Genomic DNA, 14883 nt, shown 5'->3' on the forward strand with positions numbered 1-14883 from the left:
ATATACAGTATTTTATCTATGGAGAAACATTTTCTGTTGTTTCGGAATTAACGTTGTCCCTCATTACACCGTAGGGCCGATTGAATCTATATGGGTGACTCGTGAGCGAACCGGTAGCTCCCTAGTATCCATAGTGTTATATTATATTCGTAAATGGTTTTTATATAGTGTTTGGTTGTCACCAGAGTTGACGGTGGTTGGTGTTTGCGTGACTCTATACCTTCACATCAACCATCAATACTGTAGAAGTTATTTTTTGAGTTATTGGCTATGATAACTACAGTTACACGATGGACGGAAGCGGCAAGGTAAATCCATCACCTCGTGGCGACTCGGATGCTACGTTACCAGCTGTAGATTCTCTTCCTGTTGAAACGCCAGAAAAACTGAGCGGCTATACAGAAAATGCCAGTTATAATGCGACCAATTCCCTACCTACAGCAGACGATGGTGTGAAAGCTACACAAAGTTCGATACCTGTCGTAGAAGGGGGGTCTATGGATAGAGCTAATCATCCTGGGACGGATTCCACGGGTGGGATGCCAACGTCTGGTACACAAGGTTTTTTCCCTATACCTCCAATGATGGGTATGCCTATGGGATCTGCAGATGGCAATGCTAGTGAAAATGCTGGAAACAAGATGATGCCATTTGGTGGTTGGATTATGGATGGTATGATGCCCATGCCGATGATGCAGAATATGGGCACATCTATAGATGGTAGTCTGATGCCTGCCATGTTCCAAACCTCAGGTTCTAATGTTATGAAAACCGATGACGGTTCTCAAATGCCCATGATGTTTTACAATCCAATGATGACGGATGGTATGTCTACGGACTTTAGCAAGATGGCTAATGGCAAGATGATGAATCCCCAGCTTCCGAATATTATGACGCAACTTTGGCCCACCATGGACGAAAATACTGCTCTTAATAGTTTGAATATGTTGTTCATGCCTCAGAAGAGCGCTCGTCAGAAGCGTGTATCTGAGTTGGATAGTATGAAATCAATTCCTACTTCAGTTCAGGTTCGTGAAACATGTCAGCTAAAGTCTTGGCGCCGTAAGCTTCAAAAAGGGCGTGTGCAGCAAAAGCTAGAAGCTGAGGGCAACGCACCCGTCTCACAGTTGCAGCAACATGACGATACTCAGGATACTTTGGTGGATACCGATTATGCATCTTCGCCAGAGACTACAGACAAAGATTTATCGCAGCCTGTTTGTTTAAACATCGAAATGAGTTGGCACCAAAACCGTTATCAATCGGATTACGTCTTAACGGATGCTGATATGAAATGTTTACGTCTTTTTGATGAAGATGAGAAAGATACGTATAAACATCGTGTTGCGCTTGGAAAAATCAAATCGCTTGATCCAAGTTGCTACAGTTTCATGTACATGGACGATTTGGAGATTCCAATTTCCGGAGAAGACGTTGGTAACTTACGTCTTTGGGAAGACTTTAAAGAGGAAACATCATCGACCATCTCGGATAATGAACTCTCATTGCACCTTAATGACCCAATAACTCCTAAAGTTGACACTCTTGCTTCTAAACTTTTGGGAACTTTGTGTATCGACGCCGTGGCTGATCGGCAGCCGCTTCATGATGGTTCAAGTTCGGCATCATCGTCGATACCCTCCGATCTTAATTCAGACGCCGAGGATAATAAAACAACATCAGAGTCTGTTATGGTGGAACAGGATAATACAGGTCAGCTGAACATTGAGGATGAACTTGCCTCCGACTTTGATGAGGCTTTTAATTCTGATTCCGCGGAGAAAATAGAGGACCAATTTGATGAGATAGATACTGTTGATACCAGTCTCAATGCATTTACCGGTGATGTTCCAAACTTGATGGATGAGTTAGAGGACGAGCTTCTGGGAGAGTTGCCTAGTGATGCTAAGAGCAGCGATAGTGGTGACAGGGACCAGGACTTGGAAGACGAGTTTGATTTTGGTATAATGGATCAGCATCATGATGAACAGCCTCTTACGATTGGTACATTTGCCGAAAATCAAACTGTTGTTCCAGCTCCTAGCACGACTGTGGAACCTTCACGAATGGATGATGTTGACTACTTTGGTGAAATACCCGGGACATACGCTCATTATCGTGCACAGCTTTCTAGGTTGATGGATGCCGGGGATATCGTACACGAGTGGCGTCGGTTCCGCAATCGTTTTGGTCCCGATATATCTTTGTCAGAATTGGTAGAGTTTGAGCATGTATGGCGTATTTTCCAGGAAAAGCGTGTTGAGGAGATTTGCCAAATGGTTGGTATTCCTATGGAGCAGGGTGCTGCAGATGTTTCTGTCGATGAAAAGGCTGACACTTTATATCGCATGGGTAAGGCCAACTTAAATCTGCTACTCCAATTTGACCGGCCGGAGGTTCAATCATTACTTGCGTCGTCTATTTATAATCTGAATGCTCCAAATGTAGTATACTCTGCTATACCTAACGAAGAAGAAATTGAGGACAACGAAGAAGCGTTCCTTTCCGCTGAGGCTGATCCCAACACACCTCATGCTGAAGAGGCTCCTACTCCCACAACAACCGATCCAGTTAATTTCGGTGAGGAGGATGAGGATACATTGCCCGTTGAGAGGGAGAGTGATATTCGTCGCAGTTGGCGTAGGAGACTGCAGACCCTGACTAAGGAAACCAGGCTTGCGCTTGTGAACATGGGTAAGAGCTTGAAGGACATTGAGAACGTATCAAGTAATATTGAACAGAGGCGAGCCTATGACTCTGTTGTTGAATTTTGTGAGGTCGCTGAGATGTTCCGTCAATGTGACTATGCCAATTTATTGAATCAGTCATTTGACGATTACTACGAGAAGGCGAATCCGCATGACACAGGTGTTGATGACAGTTCTTCAACTCGTAGAGAGCTTCTTCATACTCGCGTTGCCAAGAACCTTTGTGGCGTGTTGCCTCTTGTGGGCAAGGCAGCTAAGTATCATAACGTCAGATTCCATCGACCTGACTTTCGTTCGGGTCTTTTTGCAGAGCACCTCAAGGTACTGCGTGGTAATTACAGCTCTGAATGGTGTGCTTGGCCTTGCAAGCCGTTATTGCATAGCAATTTGGTTACAAGTTTCACAGAGGAATCTGGTGGAGCTGATGACGTCAAGAGTCATCCATCTAATTATTTCATCCACTCCAGGGATTTATCGCTGAATGATGACTGCAAGGTCGCTTTAATGGAGTATGTTGAGCAGCACCCACTGTTATTGGCTAATTGTGGAATGGCATCACGTGTTGACAACTATGTGAACCACAAGGAAGATGAAACGCGCAAAGACGTTGCTTTCCTTGGTCCTTTGGGCACATTATGTCAGGCTAATGATGGTATAGAGCTTTTCGGTGTTAAGTACAATGTCCCGCCAGGTGACGGTCAGACAATTTTAGAAAGCACTTTATTTAAGGCGCCAATATTTGTTCACCCTCGTCCAGGTTCTACTTGGGAACAATCTCTATCTATTAACACCACTGACTTTTTACTGACTAGATCTCGTGGAGGTGGTGAGACCGTGATTCGATTACGTCCGCTCACTTGGCAAAATGGTGTGGCTGTATACACCGTTGGTCAGTGTGAACCAAAGGTTGACATTCCTGCACCTGGTTCTAAGACATTTGTGGAACATACCAACGAGCTTTTGAAGGCGTGGGTGTTGAAATCTGTTATGGTTGGATCCATATTGGATGTAAAGCATTTACGTAAGGAGGCTCGTAAGAAATTCTGCCCAGTATTGAGTGAAAAGGACATTTCTCATATGTTGAAGCAAATTGAGAGTACGCCCATATTTAGTTTACGTGCTCAGGCGTTAGAGCGCCTGATTCATGGAGCCATTAAACCAGAGTTGATCTGTGCATTGGAGAGTGCCCGTGCTGGTAAAGCTCGTTTGGCTACTATGGGTATTCTCCATTTGAAGAATCCAGATAATGTTGGTGGCATATACGATAAAATGGAGAAGGAGGAGCGCCAGTACCAGCAGAGTCAGCAAGCGATGGACAAGCGTTTGCGTGAGTTGAAGAGCAGTTATGCGAAACGTTTAGAAGCCCATGGCGTCACTGGGGAGAAGCTTGACGCCGAAATGCAACAATTTGACTTTGGATTGCATGTATCTATGTACGGTCACCTCGAAGAGCGTACCATTGCACCTAAGGTTAAGTTCATCAAGGAGCTGCTTGACCTTACTCCTTGGAACATTTCCCGTGATGTTAGGCAGGTATTATCAAATCGTGGTACTTCACAATTTGCTCTATATGGTTATGGCGATCCCAGTGGTAATTTGGGCGAAGGTATCAACTTATTGAAGCGCCAGGCAAATGACACGTCGGTTGATAGTTCCAACGCAGGTGAGGATCTTCGTAAACTGTCGATGGATGAATTACGCAAGCGTTTACTTTGTTATGGTGTTTCTAAAGATGTCATTAAAACACTACCGCGTTGGGACCAGGTCGCATTAGTGCGGAAGTATCGTGACAGTTTCGGTGGTCAGGGTCCATCTGACGGTGACCATCTTTGGCGTATTCCTCCTGAGGAGTATGAAAAGAAGTTGAACGATATACTTTTACGTCAGAAAGCGGCGCTTTCAAGGGACAGTCCTTTACCATCTGAGGACGAGGCTGACCGTGAGGATGCTGAGGGCATTGCTGATGCTCTACTAGAGGAATTCGATGACGCCTCCTTCAAGGATGACGAGATTGAGAGGCGTGAGCTTGAGATTTTACGTCAGTTACGTGAGGCTCAAAGTTCTGGCCCTCTTAGTGAGGAGGAGCGCATGGCTGAGGTCAACAAGTTAAAGGCTGTGCCTGGCATAATGTGGTTACGTCAAAGCCGCAACGTTGCTAATGAGGAGTTCGAAAACCCGCGTGCTGTGATTATATACGGTGAGGATAATGCACGCAAGTTATTAAGGTGGCGTGCTCGGCGTGTAGCTGCTAAAAAGAGCAACGTGCATGGTGATGTTACTACTAATCCCGCTGTCAGTGGTAAGCGTATTTGCCGATCTTGTGGTCAATCTGGCCACATTGCTTCTAATCCTAAATGCCCATTATATAAGGGTGACAAGTCTCGTTCATTGGGTGACATTACAAATACATCTAAGCCACCAATTTATACGCCTGCTACGACCCGTAAGATACAAAAGTACAGTGATTCCAGTGATAATGAGATTACTGCCAGTACTGCTGCTTTGGAATGTGACACTACAGAGTTTGTATTGCGCCAGTTTGATTCTCGACACAAAAGACGGCTTACTTATCAGTTTTCTGTTGACGATAGTGATGAAGGTAACGACCGGTTTGACGATGGCAGTGTTGTTGCTTCACGTCGCAAAAACGTGCGTATCGGTGACACAAGTGCGGTTCCTGTTGCTAATTTGAGCAGTAACATGGAGCAGTTGATGAAGGCGGTGTCTAAGGCTGTGCGTCTGATTGAGAAGGAGGCACGTTTCAGGCCTTTTGCGAGTCGGATTCCAGAAAGTGTTGCTCCGAATTACTACCAGATAATTAAGACTCCAATGTGGTTATCTCTGTTGAAGTCTAAGTGCAAGACTCAGTGCTATAGTGACATGGTTAATGTACTGGACGACCTTGCTTTGATTGAGCTGAACTGCAAGAAATATAACTCTGAGACTTCTCCTAACGCGTGGTTACGTAAAATGAGTGAGGTATTGGTAGACGAGTTGCTAATGCGCATTCAACAGCTTACTAGTCATTTGGTGTCTCCCTCTGTTATTGAGGAGTGGGCGCGCGAGCATCGGGCTAACCGTATTGTAGCTACATCACCTCCTGCTGATTCTTCCACGGCCAACACCGTAAATCCACCTAACGTGGAAATAATTTAATTAATTATGTTGCTGTGTGTGCGTATTCGTTTGTTGGTGGCGGCTACAGCTGTGTTGTTGCTATGGAGTCCTTTAGGGCCTTCTATTTATGCAGACACAGCTGTAACTTCGAACACTGGTCAGGCCAAAGCTAACTCTGCCGGTGCGAATGCCACGCAGTCTGCCAAAGGCCAGGGCAACGCTGCAAAGGGTCAGCCCAAGGCGACTGCTTCTACTACCACTAACCAAAAAGCTGGCGCCACTGTTAAATCTACAAAGGGCAATGCCGGAAAGTCAAACGTTCAGAATGTAACAGTGGAAAAGACAGCTTCTACTGGTCAGAAAGCCGCAACTCAGAAGGGCACTGCTGACGGTGGCAATGTGAAGCCCAAAGGGCAGACTGCAACTAACAAGAAAGAGTCACCTAAGAACGTGGCTGCAAATTCTAAGGCTGGCGGTCCTTCTGGAGTGAAGGCGCAACCTGAGCGTAAGAAACCCGCTCCTGTGATGTCTGTTGCCGAGACATTAAACACATTCCCAGATGTCATTGGTGATGCTGGCGTGGACGAAGAGATGCACGAAGTTGAGGAGGCATTGTACCCTGACGAGAGCAGCCCAGCTCCAGAAACTGCTACTGTGGAAAGCTCGGGTATTAGCCAGGACGAAGTTAACGCCAACGACGGTGCTGCCGAACCAGAGCCTCAGTTTATTGAGGAATCAAAGGTGGTTGAGACTAAGGGAATGAACAAAGATGATCATGACGACTTTGATTTCAATATTCATTTCCCTGAATCTGATGAATACAAGAGGCGTGAGTACATTCCACCACCTGCTAAACCGAGCTCGTCGTATAAGGATATTCCTGAAGTTGAAAAGGTAATACTTTTATATTGATATTCACAATATCATTTAGCTTTCTACTGGTCCTGTAGATTCATTAGACCGTATTGATATGGAAGATTTTGGGGACTCCGATTACTTTTATGACGAGTGGAACGAAAAGATGGAGGGCTTCCATCCATCGGCTGTTTTGTCTTTCGACATAGGTCCTAAAGGCACTGAGACTTTTTACGAGAATGTACGTAGCGTTGGTGCCTTGTTGCGTGGTATGTACTATACGTTATCCAAGGCGGAGGAGCTTAAGGTTCGTCTGACCATTAAATCGCCATCTGGTAGGTCATCTAGTATTTCTTTAATGCGTGTTAGGTGAGATTTTATTTGACAAGGAGGGTGCTGAGGGTATTTATGCCTTTGACGCCAAGGTCACTGGTATCTATACCTTTGAAATTTACAACTCTAACTGGATGACTTCCACTGGTGTTACCTTTGCTGCTGGCAATGACGAGTATTCTTTGTTGACATCGGACCACATTCGTGACACTGAATCGCGTCTTGAAGATTTGAAGAACAACGTTGAGTCTGTATATGCTCAATTCAAGTACATTTGGCTGCATAACCATCGCCAGATGCGTGCATCTCGTGACGCTCAGACCAAGCTTTTGCTTTACTCTGTTCTTCAGTTGATTGTCGTTGGAGTCTGTTCTATGATTTGTGTGACTTACGTCAAAAAGATTGTGTCTCACAAGAGGATTCTATAGAATATCGCCTAGCAACAGACACCAACATATATATCGTATTATGTATACATATTAGTACAATTAAATCATACTGTAAAATGTTACTATTGGGCTTGTAGAGTAGCTATAATATGTGAACGTGTTTATATAGTTTGTTGACGTACGTTACGTTCAATCCTGCGCAGACTCGCTTTTAGACAGCGGTAGTATTCACGGTATTGCGCACTGCATAATAACGTGCGCAAGTTCTTTATTTGTCGTGGTGAAAACTTGATATCTTTTGGCACTGAGGGTATGTTTAGCCGAATGGTACCACAGTGTGAGCAATGCCTCGGTAAGTTGGCTCTTGCTGAAGAGAGCATACCGCATTGTTGCACAAGATCTCGCGTTACGTCGTCCATTTGATCAAAGCGGGCCACTTCGTACCCCGGCAAGACGTACAACGTTTTAGCACCGGTAAAGATGTCATTGCTATAGCAATATGGGCTGATGTTGATTTCTTCCTTCGTTACCTTCATTACATAAAGTCGGGAGACGATGTCACAGGGTCTGAACAAAACAACTCCGCTGACCCTGACTAGAAGGTTCGGAAGTTGAGGCTCTGGGATCTCCACTTCCTCCACATCATCAAGATCGTCCACATACAAATCAATGCGTTTGAATATGAACCCGTGTATAATTGACTTTGTGTCTCTTCTGTTGATGAACTTCGTGGACCACCAAGAGTCCCAACAGACGCACGTCTTTAACGCCTTGACTATATGTAGGGCCCCGTCTATTGCTACCATGAACCACCCATTGTCTCTCCACATTGCTCCATGGAACCTAGGTATCGGAGGTCCGCTGTAAAACCCGCCTCTATCATGTTGCATGATCAGCGGCGTTGGTGGCTCAATCGACGCAGGGATTGAGTATACCTTATCGTAAGCTTCGCGGAATATAGACATTGAACTTGTAGCCATCTTCTGTATAATGTAATTTGATAGCATTTTAAGGAATTTTGCCATGTGTTTGCAATCAAATTTGATTGACAAGGCATTTGCCACTCTCTGTACGGTTTGCTCAATGTTCTGCTCAATGGGAGTATTCACTGACAAGAGGTGTTGCATATTGTGGCCAAATCGTTCTTCTACATTTTTAATTAAAACTCGAATATCATCCATAACATCCATTTGTTTGTTTTCTTGGAGTATTACATGTGCCCTAAGGCAAACGACAATGGACAGCAACATTTTCAAGTGTTGCCTATATCGTGTTAGACAATCCGCTGCGCGTTTAATTTCAAAGTAGTATACAACCCAGGTGGCAAATGGTACACTAGGTTCCATTTCAATCAATGAGATCAAATTCATACCTATATCGCCCATATGCCATTGTGACTGTCGTTCAAGCCTATATCCATATCTATTGCGTAGTCCGGACGTTGCTAAATTTACGATATCTATCAAATAGTTTCTCTTCGCCAAGATCTTGAAACTCTGTTCCAAAGCTCCCAGGATGGTGAAATCTCCGGGTCCGCTACCGTTGTCATCCATCATGACTCTGTGTGAATCTAGGATATTTTGTGATACATCCTGGTGTTCCGCCTTGATGGTGCTACATGTATCTACGATATCGCAAAACAACATCATCCAGAAGATCGTTGGGAACCCTCCTTCTTTCATTGTTGGTATTCCTCTGAACTTGAGCCAATGCTTTGCAAGCCTCATCAACTTGCGTAGCATGGGATGTCTCTCTATATATTTTCCAAAACAGTCGTTATGTTTTATTGCATTAGATGCATTTGCCGATATATCACACTGTATACCATTCCTGGATTGCATGATTACTATGGGCACTCTTGCGGTGTCCACTAATTTAAATGACGATGAGGCAAATGGACAGTTTGAGAGCATGTTGGCTCTTTTCAATACTACTTGCATTTCACATAATCCATTATAAACATTGCGTAATATGGTTCTTGCGCTACATCCATATCTTGGGGCTATGACCTCTATATCCATATCGCTATAGGCCTGTATTCCCAGTAGGTTGCTGTAATCAATATCAATATCATAAGCAGTTGATCCCGTCAGGAACACTTCAATATCATCTCCTAGGTTGTACTTGAGGAATCGTTTGAGTACATTGAAAATCTGCGTTTTATTAGATTTACAGGTCATCGATGGTGTGATGCGATCAACCAGTCTATTGAGTTTATACTCCGTTGTCAGCAATGCGGCGGTGACTGTTTCCAGAACTGAGTCCATATCCACATTTGCGCTATGTTTATATTCATGTGTCGTGCCATTTTTCGGCAGACGTTTGTTAAATATAAGTTGTTTTACAAATGCCTCTGTAATAGAACCATCATTGTACATTTCAATTTGAGTATTATCTTGTATTATATCCTGCCTTGATGCTAATGTAGCCTCATTTTTTACATATATTGGTAGATCTAATTCACCAATATCTCTTACACTTTCAGCTTTGTGAGATGCTCCTTGTCTTATGATCCATTCATTGACTGCTGTTTTATCACTCCCGTCTTTTGTGTATTTGATCGATTGTTGACCCGGTAAACTAGGGAACTCTTCATCGTAACGGGTGGTTGCAGTATCACACAAATCAGCACTTCCCCAGCTGTTTAGCGATAGCGAACTTCCTGGTAGTTCTGATGGGCTTTGAGAAATGTTATGATCTATAACATAGGTAGCCCTCTCTCTGTTCCATTGATACTGTGAATCTACATATTTTGTTTTTGACTTATCGGTCACTCTAGAACTGCTATCTGTCGAATCAGTTGTAGAACACTGGTTCGAGTTGGCGTATATATGGCCCCTGAAGCAGTCGTTGCATCCGCCACATTTGTAATAACTGTCGTCCGACGACCCATCATAACAAGTTGGGCTCTGCTCGTTGACTACAAATTCAACGTCGTCAGGTTGCGTGATATCACTGTAGTCGGTACCCTTGTGTTGTAGTGGGCACTCGAAGTTAATTGGTCTTTTTAGTGTGAAATGGCTTAATGGCACATCGCCAGTAGATGTACCCAAATTTGCCTTGCGAGTGAAACTTTGCGTTCTAAAATTGTTAATGTCCTCAATTGAGTGTGAACGTCGGACAGATCCTACCTTGTTTTTGCGTTTACGTGTTCTTCCATTCCGATAATCTCTATGCTTTGTCCATACTGTTGGGAACCCAGAAATATCCTCTTCTCTACCGTAATTGCAGTTGTAGCAATCGTCTGGACTAGGCATTGCATAAAGTTCGTCAACATCTCTTACGGATGAATTTATGACGCTTGTGCACGTGCTCATGCTCGAGTCGGCATGGAGATTCTTGGCACCATTTAAACAGAACAGTTCACTATCTATGTCAGACAATGACCGCCCGCTATGTGCCGGCAGGAGTGCCGATACAGTACAATGTTCAGCGGATCCCATTGATGCCCCCGTCGAACATAGAACGATCCTATATTAGACACTAGGTTAACATGTTGAAAACATATTAGTTCCAGATTGAAACAACATCAACATTTACAGAGATCAGGGACTCAAAGTGGCCTCCTCCTTATGCTATCACCAATAGGTCTTGGATGAGAGTATACAATGTGGCTTGATGTCACGTAGTTTACAATAAAGTAAGACACCTTTATATTATACTATAAAATTTTAACCTAGATTTTCGCTGGGAATATATTACAGCAGCAATGGCAACCACCGCGTCTAATATGGTCGCAGGACACCCCAAACATAAGCGTGTGATTTCCTTACTACCTGAACGTACTGATGTACCGCAATAGATATGCCGAGTTTTTGAAGATTGCTGTATATGCCTGTAAATTAGTACAAAGGCTCAGAGCAGCTTAAGCGATGAGACACGACAACTTCCCTCTTGAGTGTTAAAATCCAGCTTTTTGGCCTTATGACCGTCGTATATAAAAATTGTCCGCAATATTGACAGAAAATAGTCGGTCTATCTATGCGTTATTCAGTGTCCAACGCATTGACCGCTGGCCTATACGGTGTATGTCGGGGCGACACTATTGTTCCACGCTTCGCATTGCCAATTCTCGTTGTTACGATATGCTAAATATTATTTATAATTAATAATATACGCAAATATTTGGCTTTTTATAGACTGTCACATTATCGGCTGTCTCCGCCGTTAGAATCTGCTGGGCCACACTTATGTTTGTATTTAGGCTAGTTGTCTCTGTTAAGTAGTTCTATATACATTGTAATCGTGTAACGAGAGATTGTAGTATTTATTGGCTCATGTCGGTGCTGCCAACTGTTTTCATGCGCACGTCAGAATCTCATTGTGAGTGTGCGACCCATTATGGATATTTTACGTCACTTTTATCAGATACATAGCTTTTGACATCATATATTGTTTATTTAGGTAAACTTTAGTCAGATAGTTACTGTTAAGTGTAATTTTATTTTGTTTTGTACCACGTTCAGTGATAGGGGTGGTCGTTATGATACATTTTTGCCGTGGCTACAATCCACGTCATAAAATGGCTTGATATTTCAGTTTAACTATTTTTTTTCGTCGTAGCGATGTATGCTGGCTATTGCCATGTTTATAGCGGAAGCTGTGTCATGATGTAACGTGGATTACCCTATCATCTATAATTTGCGGGGTATATCCTATTCAATTACATAATGCATCCTATGGATAATTTAATTTCTATAAATACTACTTTGTATTTATAAACGATATATCAAAACGCAGTGTCTGTCATCTTTTATTTATACGTATTCAATAAACATTATATAAACCTTATCCATCGCCTTTTTATTGTTCATACGTGTTTAAATACCATTCTTAGTTACATCTAATATGAAAAAATTTGTCTCCTTTTGCATAATTTATTCTTGAAGCGATGCTATACGATGCGCTTTAGAAATATTTTTTTTTGTTTGCATCGTTTTATTAGGTTGCGAATCTATTGTCTTGGTATATTTATTGCATAGATTGAGAAGTACTCGATGCGCATCTGCTATTGTCGAAAATATACTAGATCCGAGGCGTTGACTGGTCTCATTTGAGACGCGTCGTAATGGTTATCTAGCGTCTACTAAATATAGCTTCACTTAAATCCACACAACGTTTTCGGTAACGATTTCTTAGAGGCCATTTGTTTAAGTACTTTTTTGCACTTGATATATAAAAGCATATTGAAAATGAGAGAAGTCATTGCTGTACATATCGGACAGGCTGGTGTCCAAGTCGGTAATGCTGTTTGGTATGTTCTGAGTGATTCATCGAGTGGATTCAAAATGCTCCCATGTAGCATTCTATTGCATAAACTAGTATAGTGTCGAAATTCATTTGAATATCATTCTATTTTCTGTTTCATATCATGTGACATATATTCCCGATATACTTTTATGTCTTAAATGTTATTACGTACACTGGGATTTTAATTTGTTGCGTAAACATAGTACATGTTACTTTTTATACGTCTATAGTGGTACATACATCAAATACTTATGTAATGTATTGATATTATTACAGGGAACTGTTTTGCATTGAGCATGGCATTCGTCCAGATGGAACTGTTGAGGCTGACCCTGGCTATGGAGCCGGTGAGGAAGATCACGCCTTCCATGCATTTTTTGCTGAGACTGCCTCTGGCAAGCACGTCCCAAGATGTCTTTTCGTTGACCTTGAGCCTTCGGTTGTTGACGAGGTCCGCAGGGGTGCTTACAAGGGACTTTTCCACCCGGAGCAGTTGATGTCTGGTAAGGAGGATGCCGCTAATAACTTTGCTCGCGGTCGTTACACCACTGGTGCTGACATTTTGAACCCTGCTATGGACCGCATTCGCAAGTTGAGTGACGCCTGTGACAGCATTCAGGGTTTCCTTTTCTTTTCGGCTGTTGGTGGTGGTACCGGATCCGGTACTGGCAGTCTTCTTCTCGAGAACATTGGTGCTGAGTATGAGCGCAAGACTAAGTTGAATTTCTGCATCTGGCCATCTCCTCAGGTATCTACTGCTGTTGTTGAGCCCTACAACTCTGTATTATCCACGCATTCTCTTTTGGAGAACACCGACGTTGCTGTGGTATTGGACAATGAAGCTATATACTCCATTTGCAAGAAGAATCTTGACATTGGTCGTCCCATTTACAAGAATCTTAATAGGATCATAGCTCAAGTCATTTCATCATTGACTACATCTCTCCGTTTTGACGGTGCGCTGAATGTCGACATGAATGAGTTCCAGACCAACTTGGTACCTTACCCTCGCATTCACTTTATGCTTTCTTCTTATGCTCCGATTATTTCTGCTCGTAAGGCTAAGCATGAGTTTATGTCTGTTGGTGAGATTACTAACAGTGCTTTTGACCCTGCTTCTATGATGGCTGAATGTGACCCACGTCTTGGTCACTACATGGCTTGTTGTTTGATGTACCGTGGTGACGTCGTACCTAAGGACGTCAACTCCGCCATAGCTCATGTTAAGAGTAAGAAGTCTGTAAGATTCGTTGACTGGTCTCCCACTGGATTTAAGTTCGGCATTAACTACCAGCCACCATGTGTAGTTCCTGGCGATGACCTTGCCAAGATTTCACGTGCTGTATGTATGATATCCAACTCTACCTCCATATCCGATGTATTTGTTCGTATGGACTCCAAGTTTGATGTGATGTACGCCAAGAAGGCATTCGTTCATTGGTACATGGGTGAAGGTATGGAGGAGAGTGAGTTTGAGGAAGCCCGTGAAGACGTAGCGGCGCTTGAGAAAGACTACGAGGAGGCCATTTCGAATTAATTTAACCTGTTAGTATAATAGTAATTCATAATACGATGTAAAAAGCAATATATCGCGATATATATAGCATTAGCCTGTTTGTGGCAAGGTTATTTTACTTAATCGTAGTGTATTCTTTTAACATATTTGGTATTGATGGCTTCAACGGCGAGAAACCCGGTAATAGCCATTGTTGTGGGCCAGATGACCCACCAGAACATTTGAGATGTCTTGGCCCAAATTCTGTATATCATGAAATCGCCACCACACCAGATATTATACATTAGTATACTATCAACTACGTAATGAATGCAGTACTTACCGGGCATATGCTTGATGTATAAGTGGGTAACAAAACTTCAGCTGAAATGGCGAAATGGCCTGGTGAAAGTACCCTCCGGGTACCTGGCGACGGTTTTTCCATAGCATTTCATGTTCCGGGGGGAACGGATACGATCCCAGTGGTTTTTGGTGATGTTTAGGTGTAATTCTCTTGGGTAGGCTTGCTCTTAGATCAGCTGACGCGCGTGCAAAGCGGGAGAAAGCTCTCCTTTGCCCGAAGGGCAATGCTGAAAAGAAGTTCATTTTGTATATTGCCTCGACAAAACGTTGTTACCCCGATAACAACTATTGATTGTGGTATGATGTGGACATATCACCACGCGACACACGTATGGCAACACCCCAGTGTTAATACCAATAAAAACTAGACATA

General features: G+C 43.1%; 5 protein-coding genes across 5 annotated transcripts; 3 read left to right on the forward strand and 2 right to left on the reverse strand.

Moving 5' to 3' along the window:
• The first annotated feature begins 20 nt into the window (after nt 1-20).
• Nucleotides 21-5904, forward strand: BBOV_IV004260 (bromodomain containing protein). Its single transcript, XM_001610305.2, has one exon. It carries the CDS (start codon nt 291-293, stop codon nt 5862-5864), a length of 5574 nt encoding a protein of 1857 aa, XP_001610355.1. The 5' UTR covers nt 21-290; the 3' UTR covers nt 5865-5904.
• BBOV_IV004270 (emp24/gp25L/p24 family/GOLD family protein) lies at nt 5831-7461 on the forward strand. The gene is made up of 3 exons (XM_001610306.2): nt 5831-6719; nt 6757-7015; nt 7050-7461. The coding sequence occupies exons 1-3, from the start codon at nt 5871-5873 to the stop codon at nt 7439-7441; spliced, it is 1500 nt and encodes a 499-aa protein (XP_001610356.1). The 5' UTR covers nt 5831-5870; the 3' UTR covers nt 7442-7461.
• A 26-nt stretch (nt 7462-7487) lies between these two features.
• BBOV_IV004280 (uncharacterized protein) lies at nt 7488-11405 on the reverse strand. Its single transcript, XM_001610307.2, has one exon. The coding sequence runs from the start codon at nt 10843-10845 to the stop codon at nt 7564-7566; it is 3282 nt and encodes a 1093-aa protein (XP_001610357.1). The 5' UTR covers nt 10846-11405; the 3' UTR covers nt 7488-7563.
• A 1084-nt stretch (nt 11406-12489) lies between these two features.
• BBOV_IV004290 (Tubulin/FtsZ family GTPase domain protein) lies at nt 12490-14194 on the forward strand. The gene is made up of 2 exons (XM_001610308.2): nt 12490-12656; nt 12929-14194. The coding sequence occupies exons 1-2, from the start codon at nt 12595-12597 to the stop codon at nt 14187-14189; spliced, it is 1323 nt and encodes a 440-aa protein (XP_001610358.1). The 5' UTR covers nt 12490-12594; the 3' UTR covers nt 14190-14194.
• Nucleotides 14195-14240: 46 nt separating this feature from the next.
• BBOV_IV004300 (putative integral membrane protein) lies at nt 14241-14787 on the reverse strand. Its single transcript, XM_001610309.1, has 2 exons — nt 14491-14787; nt 14241-14411 (listed from the first exon to the last, which is right to left on the reverse strand). The coding sequence occupies exons 1-2, from the start codon at nt 14751-14753 to the stop codon at nt 14288-14290; spliced, it is 387 nt and encodes a 128-aa protein (XP_001610359.1). The 5' UTR covers nt 14754-14787; the 3' UTR covers nt 14241-14287.
• Nucleotides 14788-14883: the final 96 nt, after the last annotated feature.

Source organism: Babesia bovis (assembly GCF_000165395.2).
Source record: "Babesia bovis T2Bo chromosome 4 map unlocalized Chr4_1, whole genome shotgun sequence".
NCBI lineage: Eukaryota > Apicomplexa > Aconoidasida > Piroplasmida > Babesiidae > Babesia > Babesia bovis.

Bases quoted from the DNA above. Each gene is read 5' to 3' on its own strand.
- BBOV_IV004260 (XM_001610305.2), top strand. From the start codon at position 291: ATGGACGGAAGCGGCAAGGTAAATCCATCACCTCGTGGCGACTCGGAT.
- BBOV_IV004280 (XM_001610307.2), bottom strand. From the start codon at position 10,845: ATGGGATCCGCTGAACATTGTACTGTATCGGCACTCCTGCCGGCACAT.
- BBOV_IV004270 (XM_001610306.2), top strand. From the start codon at position 5,871: ATGTTGCTGTGTGTGCGTATTCGTTTGTTGGTGGCGGCTACAGCTGTG. The intron at 6,720-6,756 runs GTAATACTTTTA...AATATCATTTAG, and splicing joins ATATTCCTGAAGTTGAAAAG to CTTTCTACTGGTCCTGTAGA. The intron at 7,016-7,049 runs GTAGGTCATCTA...AATGCGTGTTAG, and splicing joins GACCATTAAATCGCCATCTG to GTGAGATTTTATTTGACAAG.
- BBOV_IV004290 (XM_001610308.2), top strand. From the start codon at position 12,595: ATGAGAGAAGTCATTGCTGTACATATCGGACAGGCTGGTGTCCAAGTC. The intron at 12,657-12,928 runs GTATGTTCTGAG...ATATTATTACAG, and splicing joins CAAGTCGGTAATGCTGTTTG to GGAACTGTTTTGCATTGAGC.
- BBOV_IV004300 (XM_001610309.1), bottom strand. From the start codon at position 14,753: ATGAACTTCTTTTCAGCATTGCCCTTCGGGCAAAGGAGAGCTTTCTCC. The intron at 14,412-14,490 runs GTAAGTACTGCA...CATGATATACAG, and splicing joins ATACATCAAGCATATGCCCG to AATTTGGGCCAAGACATCTC.